Source organism: Mustela lutreola, chromosome 3 (genome assembly GCF_030435805.1).
Source record: "Mustela lutreola isolate mMusLut2 chromosome 3, mMusLut2.pri, whole genome shotgun sequence".
Classification (NCBI taxonomy): domain Eukaryota; kingdom Metazoa; phylum Chordata; class Mammalia; order Carnivora; family Mustelidae; genus Mustela; species Mustela lutreola.
The window spans coordinates 19,890,875-19,910,877 of record NC_081292.1 but is presented as its reverse complement, the minus strand read 5'-3'; the positions used below and the strand labels follow the sequence as shown (position 1 = coordinate 19,910,877).

Here is a 20,003-nt window from a genome sequence, read left to right as displayed (position 1 = left end):
AAAAGAATTACATTCTTATGGAATTATCCCCAAGGTTCAAAACTAATAAGTCCCCTGGGTAGAAGCCACTGAAACACTATGAGACAACCAGTGCTCTGCGCTCACGGGTGCCAAGAACAAGCTTAGGTCACCCAAGGAAAAAGTGCAATAATCTTGCATTTGTTCCTGCTGATTAAAGTCAAGCAGCTTCTGGAAACTGTGAGGCACCCTTCACGACACTCTGTTGAATTAATATCTGAGCGGTATTAATGATGGAAAAACCCAATTATATCCAACATGTCCAAATTTTGCAACTGGATTTGTCAGCAATCAAACTGTGCACTGAGAAAGCCCGGTTTGTCAGTAAACAAAGCTTCTGAGTGGAGAAGAAATATTCTGCACGCATAAACACAGGCGCCTCAAGTCCTGATAAATATTTGATAATGAAGACGTGGGAGAAGTAGGTGCCTTTAGGCATCAGATATCTTCCAACAAGTAGGATTATAAAATCTTTCTCAGGGGATTTAGAAATAAAAAAGAGGGAGGGAGAGAGAGAAATATGACTCAGCATGCCACAACCCATGTCTTTTCAAACTTTAAGACAAAAGATGGTATTTGACATGCCCATGAAGGTGAAAGTAACAAAGTATTTAGTATTTAGTATCAAAAGTTCTATGTTTGAGTTTCAGCTCTACCACATCTAACCTGCGTAATCTTGAATCTCTCTGAACCTCCAATTCCTATTCCTAAAACAGAGATATAAGAATTATCATCTCTCATGCTTTGGTTGGGGTCAAAGAAGATTGTGAATATGGAAATGCTTTGCTAACTAAGAAAAGCAAAACATTGTCATCTACCATTCCTGCAAATAACAGCAGAATCTCAGAAATAAATAAATAAATAACAGTGACTGAAGAGCAAAATAATAATAATGAGTGTTACTAGTTGAAACCATGCCAAGGAATTAAGCGCTCATGAAATCTGTACTAATTTAAGCTTGTATTAAGCCATAACAAAAGTATCACATACCAAATGGCTTGAGTAACGGAAACTTATTAACTCCCAGTGCTGGAGGCTGGAAGTCCAAAATCAAGGTGTGGGCGGGGTGGGTTCCTTCTAAGGGCTGTGAGGGAGGGATCTGTTCCAGGACTCTCTTCTTGGCTTTATAGATGGCCATATTCTCCCTGTGTTTCTTCCTTCCTCTTGTCTCTATGTGTATCTCTGTGTCAAATTTCCCCTTTATGTAAGGACACCAGTCCTATTGAATTAGGATTCACCCTGTTGATCTCACTTTACTTGGATTACCTCTGTGAAGACCCTGTGATGGTTAGTCTTATGTGATAATTAGATTGGGCTAAGGGATGACCCAATACTTGGTAAAAAAATATTTCTGGGTATGTCTATGAGAATGTTTTTGGAAGAGATTAGCATTTGGGTCGAATCGAATAAAGATGACCCTCACCAATGCATCACCCAATCCACTGAGGTCCTGAATAGGATAAAAAGGTGGAGGAAGGGCACATTTGCCCTTTTTGCTTAAGCGGGGACATCCATCTTCTTCTTCTGCCCTCATACATCTATGCCCCTGATGGACTTAGACTGGGACTTATACCATCAGCCTCCCATTCTTTGTACTCAAACTAAATTACACCACCAGTTTTCCTGATTCTCCAGCTTGCAAACAACAGATCTTGGGACTTTTGGCCTCCATAATCATGTGAGCCATTTCTCACCTCCAAATAAGGTCAAATTCTTAGGTACTCAAGGGTTAGGATTTCACATGGGAGGTAAAGGAAAGGCACAATTCAACCCATGAAAACATCTTTCATTTATTTTATTAAGAAGTAGCAAACCGATTCACAGTGTTTCCTAATCAAGGCCTGCTTCTCAGATGAACACACTTCACTCTACAGTGGAGACCTACCTGTTTGCTGAGTGTCTAAGATGATAAATTATTTACTTCAGAATAAGGATCTAAAGCCATGGCCATATACCTTCCCCAGACAACAAAATATTAGGTAGTGTCCTTCGTTTTAGAGAATTATCTTTATCCTGTAACATACTTGTTATCATTTTTCCTTATATTTAGCATAGAAATAAAAATTTGTCACACTGATACTCACAGAGATGTTGAAGTTTTTAGATTTCAAACTCAGTTCTTTAAAAAATGTATTTATTGGTTATCTCTCACTTCTGCATCAAGCTTACTAACTGTTACCACATCTCCAAATCAGAAGCTCTCATTAAATCTTTCTAAAACGTTAGTAAATATATAATCACATAAAAATTTTAAAATCTTGGGATGCCAGGGTGGCTCAGTTGGTTAAGCCGCTGCCTTCAGTTCAGGTCATGATCCCAGGGTCCTGGGGATCGAGTCCCACATCAGGCTTGTTGCTTAGCGGGGAACCTGCTTCTCTCTCTGCCTCTACTTGCCATTCTGCCTGCCTGTGCTCTCTCTCTCTCTCTTCTCTCTCTCTCTCTCTCTCTGACAAATAAATAAATAAATAAAATCTTTAAAATAAATAAATAAATAAATTTACATGTCTTATATATTATATATCTATATAGCATGGAATAGGAATGAAGTTTTTTAAAGTAAAATCAGGGGAGCCTGGGTAGTTACATCGGTTGAGTGCTTGACTCTTGATATGGGCACAGCTCATGATCTCAAGGTCATGATCTCAGTTTTATAAGATCAAGTCCCATGTCAGGGGGCCACTGTGGGGAGTCTGCTGGAGATTCTCTCTCTCCTTCTCCCTCTGCCCCTCCCCCTGTACTTGTGCTTTCTCTGTCTCTATCTCTAAAATAAGAATGTAAATCTTTATAAAAATTTTTTAAAATTAAACTTTTAAAAAAAAAATCTTACTTTCTTAGCAACTCAGTATCCTTATTTTAGTCATAAACCATCTTGTCATTAGAGAAATTATAAACATCCCATATAGAATAGATATGTGGGTGCATGGGGACCTGTCTTGGGGATAATTATAACATCATTTGTGCTATCAAAAAAGTAGAAATAGCCTGATATCCACCAAGAGGAGTTTGTCAAACAAGTTATGAGACAGCAGAATGGAACACAATGCACTCATTAAAAATCATGTTTTTGAAAAATACATACTGTCTTGGGATAATACTCTTGGTATATTATTAAGTGAAAAACAGGCTACAGAATGATTCGCAGGATTTTAAGACTAAATGTGCATAAAATCATAGGCGGGTGTTTACCCATGTGTTCATATGCTTATCTCCAGGTACTGAGACTGTAGACAATTTTTTTTTTCTTCTGGATAATTTCCTTATTTAGCTTTTTCCTACAAAATGCATGTTTCCCTTATAAAATGAAAATAGGACTTTTTTAACAAGTGGAAATTTCCTTCTGAAAGGTTCTTGCCTTAGACCTAACACCGTTCATACCCCAGGGTTACTGAATGTTTCATAGATATCAGTACTGGACTTTTAGGGGATAACAGAAGGAGCCCAGGTACGTATAAAAATAATTAGGTACTCAACACTATAATTCAGCCTAGGATGCTAAAGGAGGCCTTGATGAAGGACTCAGCATTTGATTTAGGTCAAGCCTTGATGAAAAAAGTATCTTCTCAATGAGGTAAAGAGGTTGGGCAGAGGAGGGGTGTTCCTGACATAGGAAAGGGCAAAAGTAAACAAACACACAGCAAAATGCCGAGTCTCCTCGGAGAGTAACAAATAGTTCAGTATGCTTCGTTTCTAGGGTTTCTAACAGGATGCCAGGGGACTAGGCAGGAATATTAAAGCAGGGGGATGAATGGTCAGAAAATTCATTGTTCCAGCTAAGACCCTTGGACAGTGAATGTGAGAATTCTCAAGAGCTACCAGGAGACATCAGGCCAGCACTAGGACTGCTCAAGGAAACCAGGACCTATGGGTGCCGCGCAAAGGCCCGGATCACCCCGGCCCTTAAATGCCGGGCTGAGATAGTGGAACTTCACACACAGAACCCTGGAATCTTGGAGTTGGAAAGAAATGTCAGCGCCCACCCAGCCCGGCCTCCTCTTGACAATACAGTTGACAAGAATAGTTACCTACTGTTTTTGTTCAAATACCTGTGACAAAAATGCTCGTTGCCTTGGAAGAGGTCTGTTAGAAAATTCCTCCTTGTATGGAGCTAAAATGTATCTCCCTGTATCTCCCACCCATTTGGCCCAGCTCTGCCATCTCAGAGACACCAGCACAACACTAATCGCCCTTCCACATGAGAGTGAAAGATGGAAAGACATCAGACCCCTCTAAGTTTTCCCTTGGGCAGGCAGAGGTCCTGGGCCACCTTCTTACAGCACTCCCGCAGGTGGTCACTCTGCTTAATGTCTCCTTGAGAGCTTCTGAATCGGTCCACTCTTGTCCTCTTCTCTCTGCCATGAGGTTGGGGCCATCATCCTCTCTAGTTTATGGTATCACAACACCCCCCCTCCTCAACCATCCCTCCAGCCCATTGTCCATTCTGCGGCCTGAATGATCTTTCTGAAACTTAAAACTGACCGAGACTGCGCCTTGCTTACAGTGTTAATGATTCTCTTAACGAATCCCTCCCAGGGATCAAGTACAGCTGCGCTACATGATGGCCCAGCCCCTCCCACCCCGCTATCTCTCTCTCTCACCCCCTCATCTCTCTGTCCCCCTGTCTTAGTTCAGCCTACTGAAGGCACCGTCTCCTATGTTTGGAATCTCTTCTCTCCATCACTTGCACCTTGAGAACGCCGACTCACCCTAAACATCACTTCCTCTAAAAAGTCTACCCTGGTCCCACAAAGTCTGAACTAAATATCCCTTGTTAGGTGGTTCCACAGGGACCTAAGTTTCCCCTATTATCACACTGGATTTGAATCAGCTGCTTATTCTTCTAGTACCTTTGCTATATTCTGAACTCCATGAAAGCAAGTCTATATTTTTTAGCACCATTGGCATCTGGCACAATGATTGGTGCATAATAAATGCTTTAAAAATGCTAATGGATTAATATGTATCAACCAGAACTAGAAACAATAGTTCTGATATGGTCTGCACAATATAAAGGAGAATGACTGTCACCCTCCATGTTCTATATTCTATACTTTTTAAAATAAAACCTAACATTATTTTAGGGCACCTGGGTGGCTCAGTGGGTTAGGCTGCTGCCTTTGGCTCAGGTCATGATCTCAGGGTCCTGGGATCGAGTCCTGCATCGGGCTCTCTGCTCAGCAGGAAGCCTGCTTCCCCCCCCCCCCACCTCTCTCTGTCTGCCTCTCTGTCTACTTGTGATCTCTGTCAAATAAATAAATAAATAAATAAATATTTTTTTTAAAAAAAACAACAAAACCTAACATTATTTTAGAGGCTACATCTCACTATTGATTCTGTTGTCAAATTCCTAAACCTTAATTGCACGAAGCCATGACTTTTATCTTAAACTTTCCCTCTCTGTCACTTCCTGCCCCTTGCCTCTCTGCCCCTCCTTTCTTCCTCTCTCATTCTCCCTCTTCCTCTTCCTCGCTCTACTTCTCACTCCCCCACCCCTCTTCCTCTCACACAGATACACCCAATCCTTTGCAATTGACTTCTAGGACTCATGCACAATACATTTTATATCTATTTCTGCGTACATCTCCACAATGTAAAAAGCCAAAATAGACTATAACTGATTATTAGTTTTTGGACTCCTAATCCTTATGCCTTTTTCTAAGCAAATGTGATCAATGTATTATGCCTTTATGGATGTCAGTGATATTGAATAAAAGAGGGGTAAGGACAGAGCCCAGAGCATATCAGCAAAGACATCCACCTGTTAATCCAGTAGCCTTTAACAAACACACTCAACCAGGTCGTCATTTAGCCCACATGCCTCCTTCTAATCCAGAAGAAGAGGTAAGATCTGGGCCCTTCCTGAAATCAAGGTTTTGAACTGACTGGTGATCATTAGGTATACCCATATTCCAGGTGCTTTATTTTAGTAAAAATTTCCAAAATCTATTATCCCTCCTTCACTTGATCTTAGCCAAAAGGCCGAGAAGCGATCTATTATCCCTCCTTAATACAAAATACAACCATGATCCAGAGAGAAAGTCACACAACTGGTGAGTGCCAGCACAGGAATGTGAGCCCAGGTCCTGTGACTCAGGTTCAACACCACACATTATACTGGGATCCTCTCAAAAGAGAAAATATGTTTAATTGGATGTATTCTAATCACCACCTGCCCTCCCAAATATCTGTCCAATGAATTAACCCTTTGAGTAGAGATGCTTTCTTTTTTTCAACCCTTGACTAGAGATTCTTAACCTGAGGTTCATGTCAACTCAAAGGAATCTGAGAGTGTGGACTTGCACGAACTTTCTTAGAGTTACAGAAAGTGGCCTGTGCTGCATCTTGTCATTTTTGCTAAGAAGAGTTGGGTCCATCCAGATCTCGAAAGTACCACAGCTCTAACAAAAACAACTTGCAGTTTCAGTAGTTCTTTATAGAACCCATTCATCATTCACCTCTGTCTAGAGGTTCAGCCGCACATATTTCTCTCTTTGGAAAACCAAAGCTGCATTTTCTGCTCTCTAGTCTCTCCAAACTTCTACCACACTCGAGCCACACTTAACTCATTTGCTGGTCCCTCCCAAGGCGTTGCAGACTGGTATCAGAAGATACCAGCTTGCATCTTTGGAAGCAGCTTAACAGAAGGCTCTCCTAGAAGCCCGCCCATCTTGGCCTTCAGGACCCTCTTGCCATGCCAGGTTCCAGCTGAAAAGGATTCCTTCGCCTTCACAAAGCCAAAGCAAAAGGGGTTTCCTGCAGCTCTTCCCGGCCTTGAACAAGGTTAGGATAGACGCAGGGAGTTATCAGAGAAACTCAGAAGTTGAGATGTGGATTGGAGAGTGAGCCAGGAGACTTGAGGAATTATCTTAAATACCTAGAAAGTCTAAACCCTTCCTTTGTTAAAAAGGTGAAGACCATGCCTTTTCCTGATAATCACAGTTGACCTTCGCTCTTCATCCTCCACCATACTGTATTTGTAGATTGTATCTCTCTCATCCTATTCAAGGCCTGAACAAGAACTGCGCCAGAATTCAAACAAATTCACTCAGCATCCCAGTCGAGTCCAGGTTATCGGCTCCAAGGACACTAAGGCAAAAAGTGCTGATCCCCGCCCTTGAGGAGTTCCCAGGCAGGTAGGAAACAGACAGATAAAGAGATATGTGAAAGAGGACCCGGTAAATGCACTGACAGAAGGACTAGAGTAAGATCTGGAAGAATATGGGAGGGCCATCTCACCCATTCTGGAGGATGGGGAGCAGATGGTCTGGGTAGTTTCCAAGAGAAAGTTGCTCTCAGCTGATTCTTCAAGGAAAACTATAGACACAGACGCAAGAGAAGGGCAAGGAGGAAAGTCATGTTTCCTAAATAGTTTAGTATGTCTCAATTTGCAAGCAACGTGCATGAAATGTGGACAGGAAGTAAAGGATAAGAGATGAGATTGTGGGGCAGGGTAAAAGGCAAGGCCTGGAAACACCTGTGCACACAGACTCAACAGGAAAAAAAGAGGAACCTACTGAAGACTGCAAAAAAGGATGATGATATTTACATTTTAGCAAGATCATTGGACGTAGTGTGGTGGGTAAGATAGGATACGCAGGACAGGCTCCGGAGCGGGCAACTGTGACCCAGATGGAATCGGGGAGGTACTGACTTCAACTAAGACAAGGCCCAGTAAGATGGAGACACAGGGACGGATGTGAATTGTATGATGTGGGTAGAAGAGAGCCTTGGTACCGTAGGGACTCGGAGACTGATCGGGTTGAATGAAACAGAGGTGGTCCCTCAGGATGAGATTGGGAGCCCCCACTTGGACCCTGGGCAGGCCCTGAGTAGGGGCGAATGGAAGAGGAGGAACAAGCCCAGAAGGAGGAGGGAGAAGACAAACTCAGTTTAGAACACCTTGATCTGAAACCCCACACACCAAGTACCCCCCACACACACACAAAGTGAAGATGTTCCTTATAAAAGATTGCTACTTAGGAGAAAGATCAGACTAAGCCATAGGTTTGTACCTAATGGTTGCAGCCTTGGGAACCAATGAGATTTCCCAAGGGAGGAAAAGGGAAGAGAATGAAGAATTCTAGGGGTGCACCAGCACTGCTGAAGGGGAGACTTTTTGAGGTCTTCAGTTTTCAAATTTGAAAACCACGCAGAGAAGCCCAGAGAAAGCTGAACTTGCTCTAGGGCTCACAGAGGTCTTGGGTGGCCCTGCCCAAGCTTTGCCCCTTCAAAGCCATCACAGAGGCCAGCCAGCTGACAGGGTGCAAAGCCGTCACTGAGCGGGGAGGGAGTGGAGACAGCCGGTGTCACCCACTCTCAAGAAGTTTGGTGTGGAAGGTGGAGGGCAAAATGGAGATGGCGAGGAGCAGAAGTTCCAGTAACATCTAAGGGACTGAAGAGTGGAGAACCTCCTCCCCTCTGTGGCACTGGCGATAAACACACCAACAAACACCACCGCCGCTTCCCTCTCCGTCCTGCTGAGCTCCTGCTGAGCGCGAGAAAGGCTTTTGTTTTCATTCCCTTTATCAGGGAGAAATGGTTCTGGGCTTAACCTGTTAAAATGAAACCAGAGCGTGGCAGGGCAGCAAAGACAACCCTTTGACCCAGCGCTTGCGCCCGCACACCGGCTGTGCCCACCTGCTCTGTCTGCCCTGGGAGATGGCCAAGTCCGGATCAAAAGCACGCCTGCTCCGTGGAGACCCCAGGCTCTCTCAACTCCTATCCCAAATTAGCCGGATCCATTTGAAAGACCTGTTCAAATAGTTAAGTTCAAAGGGCCCCGAGACTGGCTTGCCCGGCTCCGCGCACGCCAATCAAATCTTTCCTTTGTGGAGCCCGGGAGGGGCCCCGGCCCTGCGGAAGGGGCTCCCTCCAGCTGCGAGATGATTCCCTTTCCTCTGGACACAAGTGTGGGATCCCAGAGAACATTACCGAAACAGATGGCTTTAAAAATCCCCATCCTTCCTGCAAAGCCCTTGTGCAACAGGTAATAAACAAAACGCGGAGCGCCCCGCGGCCCCGGGAGCGCACGGCTCACAGCACCCTGAGCCGGGCCGCGGCCCGGGGAGCTCCCCTCCGACACGGGTTCGAGCACTTGGGTGAACGGAGGCTCGTCCACGACCCCTCTCCGCAAGTTCCACCGGCTCTTTTTCCAGAAACGAAATACACAGTGTTTACAAACCCAAACATTCCCTGGCCACGAAAACTCGATACGAGTTAATCTCTGCATCTTGCGCGCCTGGAAATTGCTCCAGCTGAGTGCACGGGAACGCAGCCCAACAGGGACCGTTTTCCGGCAAATCTGGAGGCCCTTTGCAAGGTTTCCCCGGGCGGACGGAACAGCGGCTTGGACTCGGGAGCCCCAGCAATGGAGGACAGGGAGAGAGAGTGGGGCGCCTACCGTACCCGATCGGCGCGGCGGGTCATGCTGCGGGCGTCTGGGCGCCTGGTCCGGGCCCCCGCGCTGCGGACGCTGCCTCTGCTGCGGGGCCGGCGGACCTGTGAGCTCTGCCCCGGGACGGCTGCCCCGGGCTGCTCTTGTTTGCACTGGGCCGTTTGCTTTTGGGATTTCTCCAATGCAGATGTAGTCAGGGGGCCGCTGTCCCGGGGGACAATGATTCCATTGGAAGCTGGCCTTTGACAAGACTCACACATGACCTTTGACTAAAATGGCTTTGGGGAAGGAAAAGTGTCCGGAGGCTGAAGACGGGGGGCATCCAGGGCAGCCGTCCACATTCCCGCCCCCAAACAGTGCCAAGTTAATTTTTCATCCCGTAATCTTTCAAGGAGAGTCTCCACGAGGTTTGATTTGCGGTTCTATCTCGTTCGGTGGGATTCTTCCCCTGCTTCCAAAAGGATTTTGCTGCACGAGTTTCCTGCCGTGCTGCTGCTGAGTTCCCCGAATTAGCCTCTCCAGGTGAAACCTGGGGGGGCAGTTTGCTGGAGAAGCGCCTCTAACGGTCTCCGGAATAATACCATTTTCCCCATCTTAGAGCATGCTACGGTTTACAAAGCGCTTTTCACAATCATGCTGTCATCTGGCCTCAAACAATGCCCGGGAGGCTCTCCCATGCCTGCCATTTTACACACAGAGAGAAACAGGAGCTCCAGAGAAATAAGGTCTTTACCCCAATCACCCAACCAGAAAGTGAAATCTCCGTCCTCTGAATTGGCGGCCTGGCCACTTCCACAAAGCACCCACCTCCCTGCGGGTGGCCCAGAGCCGGAAGTCAGTTAAGGCACAAACACACACACTGGAACACATAATTGTAGCATGTACTATATAGTCGTGGCCTCAACTGTTTTCATTTTTGAATTACGAAAGGGTTGGAAATTGCTTTAGTATAATAGCTGTGATATCATATCCATATCATGATACCCACAGATGTCTCAAATTTATTGAGTACATTTTTTTTTAATTGTCTGGTTCCCCCCTGACCCCCTTTAGCAGCTGCTAAAAGGAGGCTAAGGGACCAGCCTGGCCACTTTGCAGTCTGGGTACAAACCAGGGTTTCCTGAGGCTGCTACCAGAGGCCATCACTGGTGATGATCAGAGCCTGTTCCCCCTCTCTTTTCTGGGTCCTTCTAGATGATGAAAGGGAATGAGGGTGTGGGATTGTGATCAGAGCCCTGAACAAGGAGTCAGCATCCCACAATTTTATTGTGCAGAGAAGAGCTGTGATGCTGGGATGGTCTATAGCGATGGCCTGGAGACAGGTGGTATTGCTCTCATTTTTTTTTTTCAGCTTAGGGAAGGGGAAAGCAGGTGATACTCACATTCATTTTGGAAGGATTCTAAGAAGTCAGCCAGGAGGAGAAGAAGGGGAAGGACATCACTTGAGCCAGACACCAACACCTACAAAAGCTGTCCCGGTGCCTTGGGAGACTGAAAATAATTCCTGCAGGCAGACGCACGGGGTGTGGGAGGCCGAGCCTCGAAAAGAGGGTGTGGGTTTGGACTCTGGCCAGGCACCTGTATCACTCCAGGGAATCTGGACATCATCCCGCCATGGTGAATGGATAAATACAGCCAGCCTGGGTGACCAGCTCACATCAGGATGCAGGAGCCATAGAGGTGTTCCTACAATAAGAAAAAAATCTCTACCAACCCAGCTTGGAAGTTAGGGGCATTAGCGTCATCAGACACATGTGGTTTCCTCTTCCCAGCTACAAGAACAGGAGCAAGCTATTCAACCTCACCGTGCCTCAGTTTTCTTATCAATAAAATGGGGGTTATGGTATCTGCTATGAGAATGAGATGAAATTGGGTAGGGAAAACTCTTCCCTTTTCTTCTGATACACACACTCAATAGAAAGTAGCTCTTGTTGTATTTTCTAGTACTTGGACGTGTGCAGTGCCTCCCGTGGAGAAACGAGGAGAAAGCAAGGCTCTCCGTCCCGTCCAGTTCTCTCATTCCCTTCTCTCCACCACACTCTGGCCTTCGACTCAGGAAGGTCTGCCCTTTGCTCCCTCCTCTTGTTACCGCTCAGCTCTTCTACACGACTTCCTTAATAACAGTTTCAATCTTTCTCTCACTCCAAACTCGGAGTGTGTTCATTTCCGTGTCCTACACCACGGGCACACCCATCCGTCAGCAGCCCCCGAAACGCAGTTATCTGCTAACACGGCACGTCGTCATGCGGTCATGTCCACGGCTACCACCATCTACATGTGGTTGGTCCGCAGCCTCGGCTGGGCGCACACACCCACGCTTGTGATCTTTCCAAATGTCCCTGACCATCCCACCTCTCCAGTTACACAAAGTCACTCTTCCCACCTCCTCAGAACTCTGAGCTCACGTCCACCTGGCTCGGTTCGAGCCAACACCCTCCTCTCCTCCAGCGGAACACTGTAGATCTCAGGAGAGAACGCCACTTCCTGTCTCTGCACTAGGAATCATGTTTCCTGCCCGGGCTCCTTCACTCCCACCTCGGGGGCACCCCTCCTGCTGTGTGCTTTGGAGTCCCCCTCTTCTCATTTCCTCTGGAACATTCTTTGATCAACCATCACCCTATCTTTCAGTTTCTCCTCTACTGACTTCATTAGTTCATTTATTCGGTAAATATTTACAAAACAACCATAACATGCAGTCAGCACCATTGATTCTGGGCATAAAAGGATAAAGAAAACACCATAACCTATAAACACATTCAGGTCTCTTCTATACAATGAACTCCTTTTTCTCCTAATGGGATTTGAATATGTGCCTGTTCCTTATAATGAAAACAACAATGAACATAACACACACACACACACACACACACACACACGTGCCCACTGCCTGGAACATACTTCTCATGAATCTTCTAAGGCCAGTTTTTTCTTTTAGAACCCAGCTGAAAGTCACCGCAAAGAGACCACCCTTGACTGGCCGATCTAATGACTGGGCGATCTAATGAACCATCCTCTCCCTCATGGTTGGCTGTTAATCTTTATTTACTTTCTATCATTTATTTCACATTGTAATGAGACTCCTCTGTTTGCTGGCTTGCCTATTTTCTGTTCCTTCCACGAGTCTGACCTCTATGGGGTCTGGGGCTCTTATTCACTACTGTATTCCCAGTGTCCAGAATGTACCTGGTGGGTTCTCAGAAAACATCTGTTTAGTGTGAATTCGCAAGTGCCAGGACCATTGTTGCTCTGATCTTTAGTTTTTGTTTTTGTTTCATCTCCATTGTACAGTCTTTTGGTTTCCAGGGCTGACTGCAAACAGAATTCCCTGAGCAGCTTTAAAAATTCTGATTGAAGCACCCTAACACCAGTTACTCCTAGGGTGAGACCCAGCTATCAGTTTTTGTAAGTTTCCAGGCAATTCCGAGAGCCAACTTTAACACCACTATAACCTAACCTCTGCCTTAGACACAGGTGTTGATCAATAAAGAAATGAATGGATGAATGAATATTGAAGGAATGGAGTCACTTAGCTCCTGCTTGTCTTCCAATCTCCTTCTTCCCGGTCTTCCCACACAATGGGCTGTTATCCAGGCACATAAACCACCAGATACTCACCTGCGCTCTCATTTCTCCAAGCTTTCGCATGCAGCAATTTCTACCTAGAACACCCAGATGCCATCTTGGCTACCTGCTGCTGGTCTCCCTGGTAAGGTCTAGGTTTGGGTTCAATACTTCCCCTCTCCCAGGTCATCCCAGTGCACCAACAGAGCTCTGAGCCTCCTCTCTCCTTGCATATATGTCTGTGAGACAAGGCTTGCTTCTGCCTGCTATTGTGTCAGGACTCTTCTTGAAGTGGGGGGGGTGGGGGTGGTGACGGGCCTCCGTGTCTACTCCTGTGTAGCAGACTCCCCAGCCAGAGATGGCTCTCCACGGACACCGTGGAATAAATTCACAGCTTAACAAATCACACATGGATGAATTTTTAGAGAGATAAGCCCTAGGCTTACTTTTTATTTTTTGTTTTTGATTTTTATTTTTTAAGAGCTATATTGAGTTATAAATCATATAACATCACAATTCCTCAATTTAGATCATACAACTCAGTGGTTTTCCAGATATTTACAGAATTCTAGAATATTCTAGAACAATCTCTAGATTCTAGAATTCTAGAGTCTAGAATCTATAGATCTCTATCTATAGAGTCTAGGTTCTAGAGCTCTAGAATAATCCATTCTAGAATTGATACTTCTAGAATATTTTTATTACTTCAGGATGAAACCTCATATCCATTAACAGTCACCACCTCCAACCCTATTGTCTCCCCAGCTTTGCAATCCCAGGTAACCACTCACCTCTACTTTCTGTCTCTGTAGATTTGCCTACTCTGGACACTGCATATAAATGGAATCATGTAATAACTGTTTGCGGTGGGTGTGCGTGTGTATGTGTGTGTGATTGGCATCTACTTTCACTTCTGAAGACTTTTTTAACCTCAAGCATTCCTTTCACATTGAGTTGCTATGACAGAATACAGACTCTGGAAGAGATATTAGAGGACAAATCAAGGCAGTATTTCTTAGACCTTACTACACAGCAGTCTGGTCAATTATCCCAGTTCCTGAGCTGGGAGAAAGGAGATATAGAAGCTTCCTGGGATGGCTCACCTGTGCCTCACCAGCCCTGTCTGAGCTCCCCTATTGGGGCAGGACCTTCTGTGCAATAGAGAGTCCACACTAAGGGCCAATGGCCTAGGTCAGACTTGAGTTTTGTGATGCATGAGCTATAACTCTTCATTCCCTGCCTCCTCATCTCTAAAAAAGATGATAAAAATAATTCCTGTCTTAAAGCCACACATCATGGTATTGTTATAAGAGTAAATGAGGGGATGAAGATCAAGTGCATAGCACTGCGCCTGAGACATTATCAGTGCCTCATAAACATTTATGCTGCTGTAGCTCTTGAAATTTGGCCCTAGCTGTTTATATACTGTTCTTCTAAGTAAAATTTAATGTAGAAAGATGGTTCTAGTGCTTTAAAAAATAATGCAAGTCACTCTTCGAGGAAAGTTTCATACACCATGCAGATGATCATCTGCATTCTGCTTGGTGAGAGTGGGGGACAGTGGCAAGATTTAGCTGAAGCTGAAGAGGAATTACAAATAGCGAGGGGGGTTGGGTAGCAGGTTAGGTCCATTCCTGGCATAAGAAGCTGACAGAAATAACCTCGTTCTTCCCACCAAATGTATATCAGTTCCCCTAGCAAGCAGGGGTTATAGGTTCCATGGACCTGAGGGACTACACTCTGTAGTGATTTCTTTCTTTTCCTTCTACTGTTCTTACATATGGACCTGTCTGTGGCATCCTCTGCTAAGCCCTCCTGGGGTGTCTCTTCAATACACCTCAAATCAGCACTTGGTGGCTGACCGTCGGTGGCCAAGCTCATGACCAGACAGACACAATCATTGGTAGCAAGTAGACACAGGCTGTACCAAATTAACTACCAGCTGATCTGACACTTATCCTTCTGGCTCTAAGGGCAGTTGTCCTTTCATGGAGGCATTAAGGGTCTTAGTAGATCCTTCCCTGATTCCACTGCTTTGCATGGTCTTTCCTTTACATCTGGCCAACCTCCATTCAGATTCTACTCAACTGTCTCTTTCTTGACTTCCCCCCTCTGTGACCTCAGAGTCCTCTGTACGTGCCTGTGGACAGCTCTCTAATTCCAGTTATCACCTGGACAAATGACTATGAACAACTACAACCCAAGGACATTTTTTCACTTATCTTTGTGTCCCACAAGCATAGCACTGGGCCAAGCACACAACGGACATTCCTTTCATTTTAAAGATATTACGTTGCGAGCCTACTCGGTGCTGATACTTCAAAATGCCAACATTCACAGACGCATGGAATTTTCACTCTGAAAGGAATTTTGAGACAAGGCCATGAGGCCCGGGAAAGGTCGTGTCTTATCAAACATCCTGATGCCTGAGTAGGGACGATGCTGGAGATAGAATTCAGCTCTCCCGATACCTTGTTCTTGTATGATAGTTTTTCCCCCTTTGGTTAAAATAACGGATTTTTTATGTGTTTAGGAAACCAGAGAAACTATGAATGATTATTTTGTTCATTAATGGTTCTTTGAACTCAAGAATTAGCCCTCAAAGCACCCCTGAGTTGGTGACTAAGGATATTAACACAGACCAACCCAAATTGCCATATAGCTAATGCCACTAGGGTCTGACTCTCCATGCTTCTCACACCCCCGCCCTGCAGGCTCACATCTCACCCACGCCAGGCCAACAGAGGGCCTGTAAAAATTTAACTTGATGTGATTGCACAACCGTGAAAGCCCAAGTTGCTTTTTGAGGTAATGAATGAGATTCTTTAATTGCCTCGTGAAAATGTTTCCAGTGGGAGGAAATATAGAACACGTTGTCACAAACATAAATGTCCCTGTCAGGCTCTGGTGAGGTTATTCTCCTATGTAGGGGGCACTGATTTGGGGCCAGCTTGGGAGACAAACAATCTCGTTCTGCTTTTCTTCCTACTGCTTCGTTGAATTTTTATTGTTAAGAGTTGTTTTGGGGTGATGGATAGATTTATTACTTCAACTGGTGTATGCATATGTCCAAACTCCCCAAATCCCATTCATTAGATACAGGCAGGTTTTTTATATCAGTTATAAACTGAAATAAATTCAACAATTTTGTTGTTGTTGTTGTTTTAAAAAACAAACAAACAAACAAACAAACATTTTCAGGGCACCTGGGTGGCTCAGTGGGTTAAAGCCTCTGCTTTTGGCTCAGGTCATGATCCCAAGGTCCTGGGATTGAGACCCACATCAGGCTCTCTGCTGAGCAGAGTCTGCTTCCCCCTCCCTCTCTGCCTGCCTCTCTGCCTACTTGTGTTCTCTGTCAAATAAATAAAATGAAAATCTTAAAAAAATAAAATAAAAAATAAAAAAAACTTTTCTTCACTGAGTTGAAATCATGGTCCAACAAGCCCAGCGTTCTGTGCCTTTCAGCAAGGCAGACTTTCGGTGAGAAAGAGCAAGACTGTAATTCCCACCAACTCCTTGACCTCTGCTGCTGAATTTCTTTTAATGACTCATGATGGCCCTAATTCCAGTGAATGCCTCTACCTGAAATTAGGCCACCATCATCTCTCAGCTGGACCACCGAGAAAGTCTCCTGGAAGACTTTGAAGTCTTCTAACTTACTTTCCAAGATACAGCCAGAGAGATGGTTTGAAAATTCTAAACTAACCACCTAAGACCTCTGCTGAATACCCTGCAGGGTGTTCCATTGTCCTGAAGATAAAAGATCAACTCCTTAAAACAATTTAGCAACAATCTGGTCAAAGTGCTTCCTATAGATAAACGTGTTGTCCATAGCTAAGGAGCTCAGTGAGTTGGAGCCCAGTCCGTGTTCCACAGGCTCCGCCAGGAGCCCTGGCACTGTCCCAATGGAGGGCCTATTACTTCCTGCTGTAGATTCGTATCTAATCTCCACGTTTGCTTCTATCCTAACCTCAGGCACTGTAATCCCACCATATTAGCATCTCGAAATTTCCCTCTGTCTTGCTTCTGAGACTTTGCCGATGTTTTCCACCACTTGAACTTCTCTTCATTCTTCTTTTCATCGAGGTAAGTCATATTTTCTTTCTGCTCTCCACTTCAACATACCTTCCCCAACCTTCCTTGGACTGCGTTAGGTGCTCCTAATACGTGTTCTCAAAACACCCTGTGTTTTTTCACAACAGAGCGCTCATTCTTTGGTCTTATAATTGCCTATTTATCTGCCTTTCCTTGAGAGCAGAGACTGTATCACAGTATTCTTTAACTCCCTTGTCTAGGTGTTCAATACTTATCTGTTGATCAAAGAAGTGAATGAATAAATGGATGGATACATAAGTATGTTATGAAAAAACCCCTTGAATTCATGCTTCCAATAAACATCACATTTTGACTAAAAGAGTTCCAAAACTCATTACTTTGTCTTAAATCTATTTTTTTCTGCCTTCACAGAAGGCAGTTATGGCTAGAAGAGAGACAAAGGAAAGAAATGCTGGGAGATGAGATTGGGCAAGGTCATCTAGGTTAGGTTGTTAAGTGTTTACCATGGCGGATGGATCTCTAGGATCTCTAGGAACTGGGAACTCATCTTAGTTCATCCAAAACCACAGCTTCCCCATTTTACAGAGCTTTGGATATTTCCAAATGAAAAGATGGTCTTTATATGGTGTCTTCACTTATGAGTCTGCCCATCCTCCCCTCACTTGGCAGCCAAGGCAGTATAGTGGAAGGCTTTGGAAAGTCTTGAATATCCGGGCATTCATCCTGTGTGGGATAGTGAGTTCATGAAGTGTTTTAAGCAGGGAAGTGACATATCCTACTTCTGCTTTGAGTAACTGCTCAAGCAGGGATAAGGAAGATGAGAACTTGAGGGCAGGGAGCGGAGAGAGAAAGCTACTAGAACCTTCAAGGCGAGAGACGAAGTCCTGAACCAGAGAAAAGACCATGACAATGGAGATGAGGATGCAAAATCAAGAAATCTTTAGGAGAAAATGTATTACTTGGATTTGCTCTATTATTATAGTTATAAATGAGGGAGAAGAATAACAGATGATTCCCATGGTCTGAGCTTCAGCAACTGGATTCCTGCTGGTGTCATCATCAAAACTCAGGTCAGTGAAGATAGTGAGCTCACTGTCAGATGTGTTCGGGTTAAGTGATGGACTATTATACAAAATCAAGGTAGTAACCATCTCTGTATCCCCATTTCCCACATACCTCATATATGGTAGGTTCTCAGAATGTTTCTTGAAGTTACAATACATCCTACCTACAGAATTCTCAATATCTAACTTCAACTGTGTGTTTTGTCAAATTCCAAGCAAAGACCTATCGAACCGTACTGCTCTATAGTAACATAATATAACATTTATCCATATGACAAGCGAAGAAATTTCAACCCCCTGGAAAGTATGACTAAGAGATTTTACTGCAATAATAATTTTCACTAAGTGGTGGAAGGAGTCAGGAAAGGGGATATTATAGCAACCGCAAATAGGTCCCTGGCTACACTTGGCTTGCAATTTCACTACAAATTTCAGAGAAGCCATAAAAGATTCAAGTAAAATCTGGTTGGTTGATTAGAAACATGTGAAGGAACCCCGAACAGGCACGTGTTTCACATTTCCTACTCTGAAGTTGGCCAAGTATTAATCATCATCTTCCCTGTGTTATTCCAGAAAACAGAATCGCTCCAGCTGGCCTTTTCGAAGGACAGGACCTAGGTCAGGAGAACATCCACAAATCTGGGACTTCCAGAGGGAAGGAATTAGCAAATAAATGCCATATTGAACTTTCTCCATCTGCCGTAATGTTACTCCTTATGTTATCCTCCACACCTCTGCCCTCAGCCCAGTCTATGCTCACCTCCATATGACAAACCAAGAGAGACTTTGGGATAGAGCCTCTCAATGAGAACACTGTTACTTCATCCTGAATCCCCCTCCCTCCACAGAACACAGATTCCAGAAAGGAACAGGCACAGACTTTGCAGCCAGAAAGTCCCAAATTTGAAACCAAACTCTACCATTTACATTGGGTGATTCACCCAACCTCTTTGAGCCTCAGCCTTCTTCATTTACAAAACAAGGCTAATAAGACGGACTTTGAAGGGTCAAGACCAAACAAGGTAATTTATGTAAAACACATACATGTGTATCAGCAAACATGTTTTTGGAGCCTTCCTGCCCCGTCCTTCTGTATGACGACCTGCCCAAGCAAATGTGAAGTCCAAACAGTCCTTCAACACAGACCTCACTCACGGGAGTCTCAGAGGGATGGTTCCAATGCACACAGCAACTGGAGACCAGATCAGGCTGTTCTGTAGAGAATCAGCTTCATCTAGTCCTCCTGGGACTCACAGAGCAGGTGAGATGACAACAAATCTAGCCTCCCTCAGAGGAAAGTGCTGTGAGGGCAAGGAGCTCCTATGGGGTCTGAACAGTCAGAGATAAGGCCTCATTTGAACTTGGCTTTAAAGGATGAGTACCATTTCCTGGGATAGAATCAGAGATTTCACACAAAAGTGGAAAATAAAGACACTGAGGTCATGATGTGCTCAAGAAGTGATAACTGGTTAGTTATGGCTAGAAGAGAGACAAAGGAAAGAAATGCCAGTAGATGAGATGGGCAAGATTCACTAGGTTAGGTGGCTAAGTGTTTACCACGGTAGGCGGGGCTTCTGAACTTAATCCTATAAATAATGCAGGTGCATTAAAAGGATCTGAAATTTTCTCTCTTGCATCCCATTGTATTTTGTTTTTATCATTTTTCTATTCTCACTATGAAAACCAAGCATATATCAGAAAGCGTTCAAACAGTACAAAGAGCTATAATAAAAAGTGAATCTCTCTTTGGTGAGTGCTGTGAAGTGTGTAAACCTGGTGATTCACAGACCTGTACCCCGGGGGATAAAAATATATGTTTATAAAAGATTAAAAATTTAAAAAAATCAGAGAAAAAAAAAGTGAATCTCTGTCCTTATATCCCACATTACTGTGTCTACTCCTTATTCTATCTC

The 20,003-nt window shown here is 44.5% G+C and overlaps 1 protein-coding gene across 5 annotated transcripts in view; it reads right to left on the bottom strand.

Annotated features, from left to right (window-relative positions):
• Positions 1-10,812, bottom strand: part of ENPP2 (ectonucleotide pyrophosphatase/phosphodiesterase 2) — a 107,951-nt gene extending 97,139 nt beyond the window's left edge. For 4 of the 5 annotated variants that reach the window (XM_059165722.1, XM_059165724.1, XM_059165723.1 and 1 more), the window contains exon 1: positions 9,421-9,684. In XM_059165722.1, coding sequence (XP_059021705.1) covers positions 9,421-9,669 — 249 coding nt within the window. In that variant the 5' untranslated portion in view covers positions 9,670-9,684. Of the gene's footprint in view, positions 1-9,420; positions 9,685-10,791 lie in introns of those variants that run through there. The other variant, XM_059165727.1, reaches the window with a different exon arrangement.
• Positions 10,813-20,003: the final 9,191 nt, after the last annotated feature.